The following is a 17,579-nucleotide window of genomic DNA, read 5'->3' as shown; positions in this document are numbered from 1 at the left end:
AGTCACGCTTTTCATCGGTGTCGTGTTTGGCTATCAGACACAAGTCTTCGCTGACGAAAGTAATGTGAGGTCTGGCTGTACATACTGGTACAGCATTCTGCAACATAGTGTCCAGCCATACATCAACATTTGGCGATGACTTCGCCTCTCACGGTGATCGTACCCCAGCATACTTTCCCCACCTCGGGAACACCTTCCTGCAGAAGGTAGCTATCAACCGAATGGAACAGCGTGCAGTATGTCTGACGTAACTGACTTTGTATGGGGCCAGATGAGACTTGCAGTTCGTCACGACAGGAATCCTTATTCTTCAGTTTCATAAGATTTCCCTTTTCCTTTTTAGAGTAAGGACGCGTTCGTTCGCAACTATGCAGGTGGTGCAAACAATGTTCTTAATCAATTTCTGTCGATTGACCCGCCTCCTGATAGACTCTAAAGACGCACTGGGGCTGATCAAAGAACTGGCGCACATCACGGTGCTCAAAAATGGTATGCAGAAACATATGCTTACTTTTCGGGCACTTATCCTCGTCAACAAGTGGAATGGACACGGCTGCAATTTTCGTCTTTACCAACGCACAAGACAACATGGAAGGCCTCGATCTCTCACCAGGTGTTGGGTGCCTTTTTTTCAGAGGTCGGCGCCGACAGCTATCCCTGTTCTGATGTTTACGCTGGTCCTCAGGCGTTCTCGGAGCCTGAGACGCAAGCTCTCAGAGACTACATCTTGGCCAACGCCGACCGCATCAAGCTTTACCTAACGTTCCATAGCTTCGGAGCCGTAAGTAACTAATACAGTATTATTTAGGTGTTGTTGTATTGGGTTGATGCCTAGGTTCGTAGCTTTGTTTCTAGCTTTTTCCCATAATTTTAATACACACAACAGATACACATAACAGAGACTTTAGTCATCAGTAATATAGTCTCCTTCACTATTTACAACAGTCTGCCAACGCTGGGGAACTTTTCGATTCCGCGATTGTGGAAACCACATGGTTTTGAGGTGAAGAACTCGTTGAGCCATGTTCGAAAGCATTTTCATACGGAAAGGAATTTCGTTGAAGGTTGTTCGATAGAGAATGGAAAAGATGAAAATGTGAGAACGTAAGACCAGATGAATAAGGTGGGTGCGAAATGACTTCCCAAAATTGTTAGAACGTGGGTGTGCGTTATCATGAAGTAGCAACACTTCAGGCAGTCTTCCTGGTCGTTGTTGCAGTGATGGTTACACGTCAGGGTAATTCGTAGTATATCACGCCGTCGCTGGTCCACCGGATGCGCAACGTTACCATTCGTGGATGCACTCAAGTCTTTGTGCGTGCAGATGCTGCTTCATTTGGGCTCGCCCATTCTTTTTTTCTCGTCACCAGTAACGACAGTGGATAGAAATAGTCTGTGTTGTTCACGAGTTAACTGATGACGGGCAAGCAGAGACGCACGTATGTTTACCCGTTTTTTTGTTATTTTGGCTTAGAAAAAAAAATGTTCAAATGTGTGTGAAACCTTAAGGGACTTAACTGCAGGTCATCAGTCCCTAAGCTTACACACTACTTAACCTAAAATACCCTAAGCACAAACAGACACACCCATTCCCGAGGGAGGACTCGAACCTCCGCCGCGACCAGTCGCACAGTCCATGACTGCAGCGCCCTGAGACCGCTCGGCTAATCCCGCGCGGCTTTTGACTTAGACCATGCGGTACCCATACACCCGATTTTTAAATCTGCCCCACTGCATGCAAATGTCACACGGAGGTGGAATGATCACAGTCCATTACCTCTGCCAGTTCTCGAGCACACTGATCTGGATCATTGTGGATTAATCATGCAATGAAGGCTTTCACGACCGGATGTTTCAGCTGCCGAGAACTCTTCCGGCTTGTATGGCCGTGGTCCATGGAACTCTTCTATCCCTGACGTTTCGTCCAAAGCTGCGTTGGACATCTTCGGAGGTGCTTCTGGTTGTGCTGAGTCTTTCCGACTGACGAGCCGGACGTCGAAGAACGGCCAAAATACAGTGGAAAGTGGGCGTGGTCTGAATTTCACGTGATAACAGAGATAAACCTTGTCAAGATAAAATATAACTATCGATCATAGTACGTCAAAGATAAAAACTTCTCATCGATACTGTAGCGTCACTGTCCATATATCGCTGAGTTTCATGGCTTCTTCTTTTCTGTTAAAATTATCCCCATGTTTTTATATTTCGATGGCTTCTCTATATAGCTGTGGATAATAGTTCGTCATAGTACATAAAACTTCAGTTTCCGAAAATTTCACTACATGATCACCCGACTGAAGACCACTTTCCGCCATGGCTGACTTGTCTCTTTTCCCTAGTCGGCATTCCACTGCTGAACCTTTCTTTTACTTTCACCTTTGCGTCTTCCAAGTACAGATTGAACAGAATGAGCGAAAGACTATATACTTATCTTACACCCTTTTCAATCGGAACCCTTCGATCTTAGTCTTCCACACTTATTATTCCCTCATGGCTCTTGTACACGTTATATTTTACCCGTCTCTCCCTATAGCTTAACCCCTATTTTCCTGAAAATTTGAAACATCTTGCACCATTTTTCGCTTTTTCCAGGCTGACAAGTCCTACGAATGTGTCTTGATTTTTCTTTAGCCTTGCTTCCATTATCAACCGCAACGTTGGAATTGCCTCTCCAGTGCTTTTACCTTTCCTAAAGTAAAACTGATCGTCATCTAACACATACTCAATTTTCTTTCCCATTCTTCTGTATATCATTCTTACTAGCAACTTGGATGCATGAGCTGTTCAGCTGACTGTACGATAACTCTCGTACTTGTCAGATCTTGCACTCTTCGGAATTGTATGGATGATATTTTTCCGAAAATCAGGTGGCATATCGCCAGACTAAGACATTCTACACACCGACGTGAATAGTGGTTTTGTTGCCTCTTTCCTCAATGATTGCAGAAATTCTGATGGAATGTTATCTATCCCTTCTGCCTTATTTGATCGTAAGTCCTCCAAAGCTCTTTTAAATTCTGATCCTGATACTGGATCCCCTATGTCTTCTAAATCGACTCCTGTTTCTTCTTGTGTCACATCAGACAAATCCTCCACTTCATGGAGGCGCTCAATGAACCTATCCGCTCTCTCCTGTGCATTTAACAGTGGAACTCCTGTTGTACTCTTAGTGGTACCACCCTTGCTTTTCATTCCACCGAAGATTGTTTTGGCTTTCATATATGCTGAGTCAGTTCTTACGACAATCATTTCTCATTCGTTTTCTTCACATTTCTGATGCAGCCATTCCGTCTTAGCTTCCCTGCACTTTCTGCTTATTTCATTCCTCAGCGACTTGTATTTCTGTATGCCTGAATTTTCCAGAACTTTTTTGTACTTCCTTCTTTCATCGATCTGCTGAAGTATTTCTTCTGTTGCCCATGGTTTCTTCGCAGATACCTTCGTTGTACTTAAGTTTTCCTTTCCAACTTCTGTGATTGTCCTTTGTAGAGAGATCCACTCCTCTTCAGCTGTCCTGCCTACTGAGCTATTCCTTATTGCAGTATCTGTAGTCTTAGAGAACTTCAAGCATATTTCTTCACTCCTTAGTATTTCTGTATCCCACTTCTTTGCGTATTGATTCTTCCTGAGTAATCTCTTAAACTTCAGGTTGCTCTTCACCACTACTGCATTGTAGTCTGAGTTTGTATTTGCTCGTGGGTACGCCATACAAGCGATAATCTGATTTATGACTCTCTGAGTGACCATGATGCAATGTAACTGAAATCTTCCCGTATCTCCCGGCCTTTTAAATGTGTACCTTCTCCTCTTGTGATTCTTGAACAGAGTATTCGCTGTTGCTAGCTGAAATTTATTACAGAACTCAATTAGTCTTTCTCCTTTCTCGCCGGCCCCGGTGACCGAGCGGTTCTAGGCGCTTCAGTCTGGAACCGTGCGACCACTACGGTCGCAGGTTCGAATCCTGCCTCGGGCATGGATGTGTGTGATGTCCTTAGCTTAGTTAGGTTTAAGTAGTTCTAAGTTGTTCTGATGACCTCAGATGTTAAGTCCCATAGTGCTCAGAACCATTTGAACCATTCCTCCTTTCTCATTCATATTACTGAGCCCACATTCTCCCGTAACCCTTTGTTCTACTTATTCCCTTACAACCGCATTCCAGTTCCCCATGTCTATTAGATTTTCCTCTCCCTTTACTTACTGCACTACCCGTTCATTATCGTCATACACTTCTGTCTTCTACTTCTGCTTTAACAATCGCATTCCAGTCCCCCACGTCTATTAGATTTTCTTCTCCCTTTACTTACTAAATTACCCGTTCATTATCCTCATACACTTACTTTATCTCTCATCTTCAGCTTGCGACTTCGGCATATATACCTGAATTATCGTTGTCGGTGTTGGTTTGCTGTCGATTGTGATGAGAGCAAACCTATCAATGAATTATTCACAGTAACACACTTTCTACCCTACCTTCCTATACACAACGAATTGTACTCACGTTGTACCATTTACTGCTGCTGCTGATATTAACCTATACTCATCTGACCAGAAATCCTTATCTTCTTTCCTTTTCACACCACTGACCCCCACTATACCTAGTTTGAGGCTATTCATTTCCCTTTTCAGATTTTGTATCTTCCCTGTCACGTTCAAACTTCTGACGTTCAACACCCCAACTGACAGAACGTTATCCTTTCGTTGGTTACTTAATCTTTTTGTCATGGTCACTTTCTCCGTGGCAGTTCCCTCCCAGAGATCCGAATGGGGGACTATTCCAGATTCTTTCACGAATGGAGAGGTCATCCTGACACTTTTTCAATTACAGGTCATATGTTCTTGGACACACATGACATGTTCTTAATGCAATGGTTTCCATTTCCTTCTGCATCCTAATGTTGTGAACATTCTTCCGCCTTTAGGGTCAGTTTCCCACCCCAAGGGCGAGAGAGTGCCCTGAACCCCTGTCCCCTCCTCCGTCTTCTTTGACAAGACCGTTGGCAGAAAGAGAGTGACTTCTTACAGCGGAAGCCTTCGCTCGCCAGTGCTGATTGTTATTCAAAATTTAAGCGGTGACGGGTTTCGAACCGGATCAAAGCACGTTTTATTACTGACCAAAGACGCTATTCGTAGACCGCGGGTGCACACTTGCATTTTCATATTAACCCCCCAAAAAACTAAAAACTTGAACGGAAGTGATATGTACCTTTATTCGTGAAGTGATTTTTTTTCTCACTGTCGGCTATTTTTTCTTTTTTTTAGTAATTTCAGATCACAATTCACTTTACTTTTATCAATGTCATTTTAGATGTGATTGTCGATAATGTGTGCTGAGTACAAATATATTGCTGAACGATTTTCATTTCAAAGCCGTGTCATGTTATAGTACCAGTTCATAAATTCAGTATGATGTGAATAACACGTCTGTAATCTCTTTCCAGTGCATACTCTACCCGTGGGGTTACACTAGCGAACTGCCTGACGACTGGGAAACTTTGGTAAGCCCTCTTTTGTACTTGCCGTTCTCTTTAAATCATCGACTATCTTCATTGTGTAGTACTATGAGTCTGAGCGGGAAAGCGTTCAATGTTGCTAATGACTCTGTTTCCGTGCCGCCACAGGACGCCTTGGCACAACAAGCAAACGCCGCCCAGGAAGCAGCGGGGGGTCCTAGTTACGAGATCGGCAGCTCTACAAACGTCTTGTGTAAGTACTCCTCTCGTGTCCACTTGCTCTCATGAAACGGGAGGTGTAAGTGGATAAATGATCTTTCGTTGGAAGTCCCCTGCAGAAATATCAAGCGATGCTGCCTTTATAGGCGTCCATAATTACAGAAGTGTTGCCGGTGCTGGATTTTGTGCATGAACTGACCTGTCCATTATGTCCCATAGATGTTAGATGTGATTCACGTCGAGCGATTTAGGTGGCCAGATTATTCGCTCGAACTGTCCAGAATGTCATGTTATAGTACCAGTTCATAAATTCAGTAGAGCTTCTGTTAAGTTTGGAAGGTAGGAGACGAGGTACTGGCAGAATTAAGGCTGTGAGTCCGGGGCGTGAGTCGTGCTTGGGTAGCTCAGTTGGTGGAGCATTTGCCCGCGAAAGGCAAAGGTCCCGAGTTCGAGTCTCAGTCCGGCACACAGATTTAATCTGCCAGAAAGTTTCATATCAGCGCACACTCCGCTGCAGAGTGAAAATCTCATTCTGTCCAGAATGTTCTTCAAATCAATCGTAAACAACTGTGACACGGTGAGATGGTGCATTGTCATCCATAAAAATTCCATCGTGGTTTGGGAACAATCCATGTAAGCACAGCCCACTCCATTATGGAGCCACCACCAGCTTGCACAGTGTCTTGGTGGCAACTTGGGTCCATGGTTTCGTGGGTTCTGCCCCACTCAGGAAAACTACCATCACCTCTTACCACTTCAAATCGAGACTCATTTGACCAGGCCACGGTGTTCCGTCGTCTAGGGTCCAACCGATATGGTCACGAGCCCAGTACAGGCGTTCATGAGATGTCGTGCTGTTAGCAAAGGCACTCAAGTTGGTTGTCTGCTGCCATAGCTCATTAACGCCACATTCCTAACTGATACGCTCGTCGTACATCGACATTGAGTTTTGCGGCTATTTCACGCTGTGTTGCTTGTTTCTCGGCACTGAAGACACTACGAAAACGCCGCTGCTTTTGGTCGTTAACTGGGGGCCGTCGACAACTGCTCTGTTGGTAATGAGAAGTAGTGTCTGAATTATGTTATCCTCGACTCTGTAAATCTTGACACTGTGAATGTCATAATATTGAATTCCTTAATAATTTCCGCAATGGAATGTTCCTTGCGTCTAGCTCCAACTAGCGTTCCGCGTTCGAAGTCTGTTAACTCCCGTCGTGCGGCCATAATCCCGTCGCAACAGTATCACGTGACTCAGCTGAGTACAAGTGACAGCTCGACCAAAGCACTGCCCTTTTACACGTTGTGTACCCGATACCACCTCCATGTGTATACCTGCATATCGCTGCCCCATAGCTTCTGCCGCCTCAATGTATTGTCTATATAGTGGGACATTGGTTGGAGTTGGGTGGATAGTTTTGGCATTCCCCGCTCAAGATGACGAAATCTAGCTTGATTCCCTGACCGTTATTTCAAATCGTCGTTGAAGCTATGCGGTGATGAATACATACAAAGTCTTCTGCGATCTGGAAATCCCCGCCATTTCGGGCTACCCAACTTGAAGGCAAGGGCTCAGTCGCCCCAGTCGGCAAGAACACCGGGAACGGTTACATCTCCAACTTCTGTTAGGTTGCCATTGTAGTTCGTCGACCGAGTCTTTAAGTAGGACTTAGAGCAGATCTCCACACCATTCCGTTGCAGTTACTAAAGGCGTCGACATCGCGAGTTTCGTCGTACAGCAGTTACCGCCATTATATGGCAAGTGTTGTCTTCCATATACTCGGAAGTAGCATTGTGCTAAGCATCCGCGAGTTGCTCGTAATATTTATAGCTACGAAGCACGATGCAACTTTGCTGTCGCTACATTTCCATCGCGAGATACCGGCACTGCAAATCGATATTTAGCGTGGTAAGCTCTATAGTCTGATCCCTGTTATTGTGACTGTTCTTGATTCATGGCTAGCTTCTTTGTTGTAGTGGTTTAGACTGGTCTTCATACAGATGACGTTATTGTTTCTGTGAACTTTTGTTATTTTGACTGGTCCTACGTCAAGTCTACTGCTCGACTCGCGGCTGCTTTGATATTTAGGAAACTTGTGAAAGGGCTGTCTCTTATTTATGTGTCCATTTCAGAATAGATACACGGCCAGACAATAGCTAACTTCCCTGCTATCCCTGTAAACAATTCTTTACGAGGTGACGAAACACTGTATTAAGGAACGAAGTCCGATGATGCGACAGAAGATAGCCAGGGGAGCGATCTTATATGGAACAATGGTAGTTGGTACAATTACTTCAGTCTCTTAAGAGGGTATATGACGGAGACTGCAGCCATAACTACAGCTATCCGCCCAACCAACCCATTCGCTGCAACTGACACCAGCTGTCTGGGAAGGCGCCACAGCAGCCAGCCTTGGAATTCTGTTCATCGGATTGCCTGTTTACAGGTGCGAAGTAACAGTACGGACCGGATGATTAGTCTACGTGTACTGACATACCTACTCCCTAACGCAAATACCCCACGATGTGTATTACGAATCGAATCTGAGAGAGATGTTCTATTCACTGATGCGAGTTATTTTTCTATGTGCCTTGTAGTTTTCGTGCAGTAGCCTTCTAAAACCTTGGAGGTAATTACGAATAACTCTGTATGTTATAGAGACAAGCAAAGAGCAGAGGAAGAATGGATGAAGAAACATTTGTCAGCTTAGAATTACTTTGATTTATACTACTTGTATTTTCACAAAAATGATACGAAAGTTGCGTTTGTGCAACTCACTCCTTCTAGATAGTTACGAAAAAACAGTCGGGCCAATCGAAAGTACACAGACTGAAGAAAAGGTGGCAACAGCAAGAAGGAGTTGTGCGACATAAACGAAAGTTTGTAGACGTGTTTCTACATCCGAAAGGTGATGTCTGTTCAAATTTCGCGCCAGTCGCGTAAGAGTAGCGCTAGTAACGCCACTATGAGGATGCAAAACAGCTTTGCTTTCTATTCACGCTGTAATGGTCGTGAATGTCAGTTAGCTTTGAGACTAGACGCGATGAGCTGATGCTAGTCAGGAATGCCGTTAAGGCGAAAAGACGCCATTATGAACAACTCAATGTGTTTGAACGAGGTCGTCTAATAGGGCTACAGGAAGCCGGATGTTCCTTCTGCGACATTGCAGAAAGACTTGGCAGGAATGTAGCCACCATACCTGATTTCTGACAACGGTGGTCACGAGAGTGGTCGGTAGCAAGAAGACCGGGCCTTGAACCGCCATGTGGCACTATTGAGGGGAAGACCATTGCGTTAGGTGTATTGCTATGGCGCACCATACGGTGTCTGCAGCAGCAGCAGTGTGAGTAGCAGTCGGCTCCACAGTGACGCAACAAGCTATTACAAATCGGTTACTTCAAGGACTGCTTCGAGCCAGACGCCCTGTTGCGTGCTTTCCACTGACCCCAAACCAGCGCCATTTGCGTCTTCGGTGATGTCAGACAAGAGCTCACTTGAGAGCAGGGTGGGGGTTTGTTGTGTTTTCTGATGGGAGTCGATCCTGCCTCCGTGCCAGTATGGCCGTGTGTTGGTTAGAAAGAGGCCAGTTGAGGGCATGTAGCCAACCTGTCTGCGTGCGAGACACACTGGACCTACACCTGGTGTTATGGTCTGGGGTGCGATTTCGTACGACAGTAGGAGTATTCTTGTGGTTATCCCATGCACCCTCAGTGCAAATTTGTACGTCAGGCTGATGGTTCGACCTGTTGCGCTGGCATTCGTGAGCATTATTCTAGGGGGTGTTTTCCAACAGGATAACTGTCGCCCTCATACCGCTGTTGTAACTGATCATGTTCTACAGAGTGTCGACGTGTTAACTTGTCCTGCTCGATCACCAGATCTGTTTCCAACCGAGCATGTATGAGACATCGTCGGACGACAACTCCACAACCAGCATTAATCGCCTCCATATTGACCGACGACGTGCAGCAGGCATGGAACTGCGTCTCGGAAACTGACATCCGGCACCTGTACAACACACTGCATGCACGCTTGCATTCAGCGTTCTGATGGTCACACCGGTTATTAATGTACCAGCATTTCACATTTGCAGTGGCTTATCTTGCAATGTTAATCACATAAATATGTTACCTAGACAAATTAGTGTACATTAATTATCTTTTGGAGTTGGGACTTGTTTCCCCGTCAGTGTATTACTTTCTACTGAAATGCGTCGGTCGCCAGGTTGTTATACTCTGTTGTATTCAGATTGTAAAATTTCGTCGGTTCTTTCGTGGATGCACATTGGTCCATATATGTTTCCATACTGAATGACACTAACGTCAGGATGTTTTTACAGACGCAGCTGCCGGCGGCAGTGATGACTGGACCAAGGGCGTTGGTGGAGTAGCCCTCTCCTACACCATTGAACTTCCCGATGGCGGCTCGTACGGTTTCGATCCTCCAGCGTCAGACATCCTCAAATTGGTGACGCCATTCTTCGAAGCTGTGCGCGTCTATGGGCAATATATTGCTGATAACTACTGATAAAAAGAATCACTACTGAGTGATCATTTGTGTATGATACATGTATTACTGGAATAAACAAAGATTGCTTTATAAATTTGTGATTATCAGTGCAATACTGAGTAGTAAAACGTTTGTAAACTTCATCTTCTCTCCTCACATGTAATATACATTACCAGAAATGATGACGATGATGATGATGATGATGTTTGGTTTGTGGGGCGCTCAACTGCGCGGTTATCAGCGCCCGTACAAATCCCCAATCTTTGCTCAGTCCAAACTCGCCACTTTCAAGAATGATGACGAAATGATGAGGACAACACAAACATCCAGTCATCTCGAGGCAGGTGAAAATCCCGGACCCGCCGGGAATCGAACCCGGGACCCCGTGCTAGGGAAGCGAGAACACCGACCGCGAGACCGCGAGCTGCGGACATCAGCAATGAATTATTATTGCAGGGTTATATTAGGCCGAGCGACGATCGTTAGCTTCAATGGGTCGTAGCATTGTCACAAATTTTGAGAGTGTCTGGTGTTCCCTCATTTTCTTAGAGTAACCAGAAAAAACAGAATGTACCAGGCAAGTATTGAACACTATTGCAGAATTCATGTTCGACCTTGGTTTGGAGATAATCATTATCAACAGAACTTCAATGAAAATTTTTTGGGTTCCGCACCTCAGTCGGAAAAAACGGAGCTCTTGCAGGGTTACTTTGTCGTCCATTTGTCTGTCTGGTGGTTCGACTGGCAAACACACTCATTAAATACATACATAAACAATCTGAACACATGTTGGACGTGGTGGTGATCAAATTTCGACCGGACTATGGCCCTTTCAATCTTCGTTTCAACCTGCCTCCACTTCTCAACGACATGAGGAGTCGCCAGAAACAATACGAGGTTCGGTTTCCGCGTTAAACTGTAGGTCCCCCATCCCCGGCTGGATAACTGGCACAGGTGAGGAACAGGCAAGCCGCCGAAGTGGCGTCCAATAGAAAGACTAGCACTAGCACCAGGCCGTTGAGCGACGCGAAACTATCATCTGTATGCACAATTAAGCTTGTACGTAGCCCTCAGAGGGCGAGTCCTATTCATACTTGCCTGACTTTATTTTTACTTTGTTCATTATTTTCGAAGGAGAATTATATTTGCTGGTTCGTAGCTTATGAAGTTCTTCTTCTTAGAAACAGAAATTGCACAGTTACATTTCGCAAAAAGTGTAGGTGTGGAACTTCTGTTTCCGGCACTACAAAGTCGACAACAAGCCTACTAGTAAAATTTTTCCTCAAAAATAACGGAAAAGATTATGGAAAATGCGTCATGTGAATAGGAATATGGGAAGAGATTAATAATTGTTTGAATAATTGGAATATTTGATAGGAAAGAACTGTTGAGAAAGTTTTGAAGGTAATTTATGAATCTGTGCACAGTCTTGGGTGAACTTTGACTGGTACCAATATCAACAGACCTTTAGTATCATTACATTCAAGGCCAATAAACACAATTTGTATTACTGCTTTCAGTAGTGTGCGGTATCAAATAATCACCGCAACCATTGAAACTGTTGATCTGTCTATAAGTTCTTAAACACATGAAGCACAATATTTTTAGTATGAGTAAACCAAGTTCAATAGGTGCCTATCAAGTCTGAGTCACTACCTTAACATTAATTACATTATGTTTAGTCTTGAGTGTGACAATGTCGATGCAGGAACGCTCCCCCAGATATGACGTTAATTATTCTTGTCTGCACCGAACTTCTCGATGCAGGATCTCGGCGGCGAGTGAATGATGAACAGATGGCAGTTGAACTTACAACCGTGCGAACAAATATTCTTTTTCTAATAACTTTTTATAACACTTTTAATGAAGGGTTAAAATACATATTCTTAACAATGCTGATACGACGGATCCAAGCATACATCCGTACGCTACCACTTCCCAAAACAAAAGGGTGAAGATACATGAATTATCAAATTGAAGAGCGTATTTCTTACTTTGTTTCGTACAGATATTAAACGATGTATGAAAACATTATCCTTGCCACAAAACAATTCGTTAATTTACTTTTTAGCGGCGTCTTTGGTTTATAGCTCATTTAATTTACATATAACTTATATACAAGAAAAGAAAAGAAAGAAAAAATAATATGATTCAATACAAATACCAGGATCGATTAAGATTGGGGCTGTGACTGCGAAACTAGTCGTCGGGGCGGCGAAATATATGAGTAAAATAGAACAGAAGTAATAAGATGTAGATGTGGAACTTCTATTTCAAAAACATTCATTGTGACAGAGAAATGATCTCTACCGAAAGAAATTACGTGACGGTAAATATTGTCTTTGAAGAAATTGGCTGACGCAGTTTTCCATTTTACCTATTACTTTCGTTGTTGATTAATTTTGTTTTCATGAAGTAAAATGACATGAGGCGAAATTGCCTTGCACAGAAAATATAGCACTCTAGAGTGATTAATTTAGGTATTATCTGTGTCGAACATCACACGGCAGCTAGCGGTCGCAGACATAAGATTAACAATGATCCACCTGAAAGTTACGTAGGTAGTTAAACCAACCAATTCGAGTTACAGACTGTAAGCCAAATGGTATTTTGGGGGTGAAATGTTATCTTTCTAAAATGAAGCGATGAGCATTGGATGTACTGTCGCCTGCTACTTTTCCTCAATTTTCGTCAGTATTTTTAAAAATAACTAGGAATGTCCAGCATGTCTCGTTTCTGAAGTGCCACACGCAAATTTTCCTCAATTTTGGTCAGTATTATTAAAAATACCTAGGAATGTCCAGCATGTTTCGTTTCTGAAATGCCACACGCAACTTTTACGTTCCTTAGTTTACAAGCTGCAACTAGATGCAATAAAATATATTTACACGATGGTTCGGCTAAGCTATTCGCCGATTCATATGTTTCTTGAACCGTTTAAGGTACCGCAGTGCAGTTTCCAACTAAATGAATTGTGAAAAAAAATTATCACTAAACGTCGTGTAGCGTCTTGTCACAACTATATGAATTGCAGACATGCATGAAAAGGATTCTGCTGTCCACATTTCATCTGAAACTGATTCCACACATTAACATGAGACCAATATGACATCTGCCGCACTTAGTATGATCTCAAAATTGAAACTTAAAAAGAGTGACCCATCGTGTGCACCAATGTACCTATTCATGGAAAGCCTTCACATAACACATACACCAAAACATGTAGAAAACCGTCCAACCCTCATTCTACTAACTGCACAGAAAAGTCTTGTGATTCTTAAGAGACAAAAAGGGAAAAAAATATTTTTACTCTTTTACAATTCAAATACAAAGTACTATAAACTGTAAGTCCTCCTACCTGCTTTAATGCTATTGTCATAATGTGGCTGCTCGTATTCTGTTAACAATTCTCATTAGTCTCCTACCATCACAGGACTACAAACTGTCAAACTCTCACCGTAGCAAACATGGGAAAAGGCTAACAGCACTCTCCTTGCTTCCTCCCTAAAACACTTGGCAACATACATCCCTCTATCAGCAAAACGAAACCGCTCGTGAAACCTCATCATTAATTCGTAGATTCCTAATCTCACATACACCACTTATTAAATCATCGGAACGTTCCCTGGAAGTTTAACTACAGCGTATACCTTCCAGCTGGTGCCCTACACTATCCAAACAACAACAACAAAAGAAATTACCTTCTAACAGCCTGCACCTGTGGGGAACCAATACTAAAACTCACTTCTCGTCTGTTCATAAAGCAGTACTAGTTAAGTCCGGTACCAAAAGATAAACATTTTTATTTCCTCTACCTGGAGGGAATCAGCAACCATGTAACAATTACAGGAAATTTGTCCAGGATGAGTCATAATGTTGTATTCGTGAGTTAAGGCAAGACTGTTCGCTTAGAGACAATGTCGCCACTTTTCGTAGGCTGGTCGTAACATGGCCTTATATGGTAGCTTTTCTTTTCTTGGCCGCTGATTGGTCTAAAGCTATGAGACAGACACTATGACTGACAGAGACTTTAATGATGTCTGCTGCTGTGAGTGGTCGCGAGTGCAGGGTAGTGGGTCACTATAGATAGTATTTTTCTCAGAAGTACATTCCCTGCTTATATGGTTATTATTTATTGTTATATTATTGATTCAGTAATATTCAGCAGTGACCTACATTAAAGATGATGATCTTTTGGTTGGTGACTGACAAAGTAGTCACTGATGTAGAATGTTATGTGATATACTAGGACTGTGTTTTGAGCAGTATTGTGACAAGAATTGCAAGGCTAAACAAATTAATGGCATCCCTTAGAATTTCAGTGCCTTATTGGAAAGCAGAGCTGAATTTTTCCCGTAACAGATTCAAAACCAAATAATAAATGGAACCACGACCATGCATGGTCTTCTGTGAGAGGGACATCATACATGGAAGAGGCCGGATAAACAAATAGAAATATGTGATAAATGCCTAACATTGTGAAAAGAAACAACTGCATCCCTGACAAGAAGAATCCAGGTATTACCACAGCCACATTATCACATCTTATAGAGTAGAAGTGTCGCTACAAATATGTTATTTGTGAACAACTTACAATCAATAATAAATTCAGGACCAGCACAGTTTAGAAAGACTCACAATTCTTACACTAAGGACTTAACTGAAACGCTTATCACAAGATCTTTCCTTTTCTTATCTCACATTTTAGACAATCTCTACATCCTTACTGTTCACTGACCATATAATTACCACATTTCAACGGATGACCTGAACTTTGCATAGGTAGATGAAACCTTATCATAATCTGCTACACTAGAAAGATGATAGTAAAGAGATCTATACTGAAATATAGATAGAAGAAGAATGGATAGCAATACAGAAAAACACAAGTGAAGAAATACTGCTAACATCTGCAGTTGTCCATGCATGGCACACATGTACCCACAAAAGGGCTGTGAGACCCAAGGCCAGTCTTTGAACTGTCAGATTCAATACAGAATTTTTTATTTAGATCAGGATGTGACAGGATACAAGAAGTAAGATGAGACTCTTTAACACCTTCAAATAATGTATGTTTGGGCATCATAATCCCACTGAACATCTCTATCCATTAGTACACATAGATGTGGAGTACCTAAATGTTGAGCTGCATGAAATGTTTATAATGATTTAAAAGGCCTAGAACTGAACACAGCTCCATCTTCATCGAAGGAACAGAAATTTTTGAATTACGTCAGTTTTATCTGGATCGAGAAGAATACATGACGAAGTCACAATATGTTCAACAAACTTTACTTGGCTTCTCCTGAATCCTGATTTTGTTAAACTGGCAGTAACCCCAAAATCTTCGAAGAGACTCAACAGTTTATTCATTACAGCTTTCCCCTATACTTTCTGTTGTGACACATCGACATAAATTGTAATCCTTTTTCACAAATCAGCAAGCAAAATACTATTTAAATCTTTATTCAAGGTAGCTGGGCTCATACTTAGCCAAAAAGGCAGCTCATGAAATTGACAACAAGAACTGTGACGCAAAAATGTAATATACTTTCAGTATGAGGAATATAGTTCAGTCTGCCAGTAACTTTCTCTGAAATCAATGGTCATCAGAACACTGGCTTCATAAATCTTTTTATAGTTCATTTAATGTTAAGTGCCTATCAGTTTCTGGTAGTATAATAGTAGACATGTGTTCCCGTTGGCTACTGGAAGTTTGTGATGGAAGTTTCGAGATCTTTCGAGAGAGTCGGTCCGTTAAAAAGGGAGAATAAGAAATCCACAGGGGATACTTTCGATGCGAGCCAACTGGGCCGTTGTGTGGCGCCTGGAAGCTAGAGCTGTGATTGGGCAGAGGGTGCACCGAAAAGTATGCCCTGTCGCGGGTCTAGTGGAGCGAACAGGGCAGTTACAGACGGGACGAGCTACATGCTGAATGCGTTGGAGACGCTGTTGTCTAATTGGGACATGCTGCGCAGCTGTAACACGAGGCAATGATGGTGAGTCACGATGCAGCTGCCTGCTGGCGTACCGCTAGTTATTTCGTGATCAGAGATGTTTAGTAGTACTAATTCTTTCTTTCAAACTCTTTCTGAATTGCTGAGCTTCTTGCCACATGTGTCGCAAGCTAAAAGCTTTGCACTGCCTGTTTGGAGTTGAACGATATGTTTACTCTTTTGTTTCATTGATTGTAATCAGCATCCATTATTTCTCTCGCCCTGCTCTTGTCTTGTGCAAATCGGTTAACGTAGTTTTAAGTTTGTCAGCAGCGCGAATTTCTGTGAATGAGTAATAATAACTTTCTCTCTTGTTCTTTGCCCTCAGCAATGGTTATCTGTGTTGCGGCTTGTTGAATTACGGGAAACCTTATAAAATCTTTTCCCTTGTTCCTAAAGATGCCAACCCCCCCCGCCCCCCCCCCCCGACTTGCTAATTACTTCGTCTGTTAAGTTATCGTCAAGTCTGCATTTCGTAAAGGACAGTGGCATTTAAGAGCATCGTTTTTTGCGCAGTTAAACTTCCTCTATGTAAAAAGTAGCTGTAATCATTCCAAAGTTTTAAGTTCAGTCTTTTACTTCGAGCTTGCCAGGTCATTTTCAGATGCATCAGGCTACATATAATCGGGTTCATCTCCACTGTGCTTCTTGTTTCCGTTGACTCATGGTAAAGACATTGTTCTACTGGTTTTCAGAACAGAAATCCCTTCTACTTTAATTAACCACAGTGTGGCTGTTTCGCTTATGAATACGACGCCTCCATCTGTGGATGTGATGAAAAGACAATGGGCATTAGCAGTTAATGATTCAAGTTCCATTTTTGTCTATTTTTAAGATAAATACAGATTAAGATATCTACACAGTTAAAACAATTAGAGGATCAGTTGAGATATCTAGGTGCTGAAGTATTGTCATCGGCAGAATGAACTAAAATGGTTCGACGTCTTTCTGTCGGTTCTACGGAGTGGAGACAACAACATTACGGTCACTGAGATATTGGTAATAACGGAAAGTGGCTGCAGAGGGGGTTCGTGTTAACTTGTGTTTACCAAACGAATTACACAAGCAATTGGGTTCAGATAGTGTAGTGACACTACAACAACAACGTGACTTGCCCGAAGCTATGGCATGGAGAGCCATAGGATGGTTTGAAGCAGTACGGACACAGAGGGAGGTGGCTGCAGCTATTGGAAGGTACCAAAGTGTAATTTCCAGGACCTGTACGTGATTTCAGACAACAGGAACCTTTAAATGAAGGCAAGACCAAGGCCTTCCACTGGTAACATCAGCAAGAGATGAACGTTATCTCCGGTTAACAGCACATCGAGACAAGAGGCTGAATGAAACTCAACTGCAACTCACCCTCCATGCAGCAACATGACGCGCAACATCAGCACAAGCAGTCCC

The 17,579-nt window shown here is 42.8% G+C and overlaps 1 protein-coding gene across 1 annotated transcript in view; it reads left to right on the top strand.

The window, feature by feature from the left end:
• LOC124796028 (carboxypeptidase B-like) overlaps nucleotides 1–10,194 on the top strand; it is an 80,657-nt gene extending 70,463 nt beyond the window's left edge. Inside the window, exons 6-9 of the mRNA XM_047260112.1 lie at nucleotides 636–781; nucleotides 5,439–5,495; nucleotides 5,619–5,703; nucleotides 10,007–10,194. Coding sequence (XP_047116068.1) covers nucleotides 636–781; nucleotides 5,439–5,495; nucleotides 5,619–5,703; nucleotides 10,007–10,194 — 476 coding nt within the window. The remainder of the gene's footprint in view (nucleotides 1–635; nucleotides 782–5,438; nucleotides 5,496–5,618; nucleotides 5,704–10,006) is intronic.
• Nucleotides 10,195–17,579: the final 7,385 nt, after the last annotated feature.

The sequence above is a fragment of the Schistocerca piceifrons genome, chromosome 4, assembly GCF_021461385.2.
Source record: "Schistocerca piceifrons isolate TAMUIC-IGC-003096 chromosome 4, iqSchPice1.1, whole genome shotgun sequence".
In the NCBI taxonomy this organism is placed as follows: domain Eukaryota; kingdom Metazoa; phylum Arthropoda; class Insecta; order Orthoptera; family Acrididae; genus Schistocerca; species Schistocerca piceifrons.
Note: the sequence above shows the minus strand (reverse complement) of the source record. Positions and strands in the feature narration are given on the sequence as shown.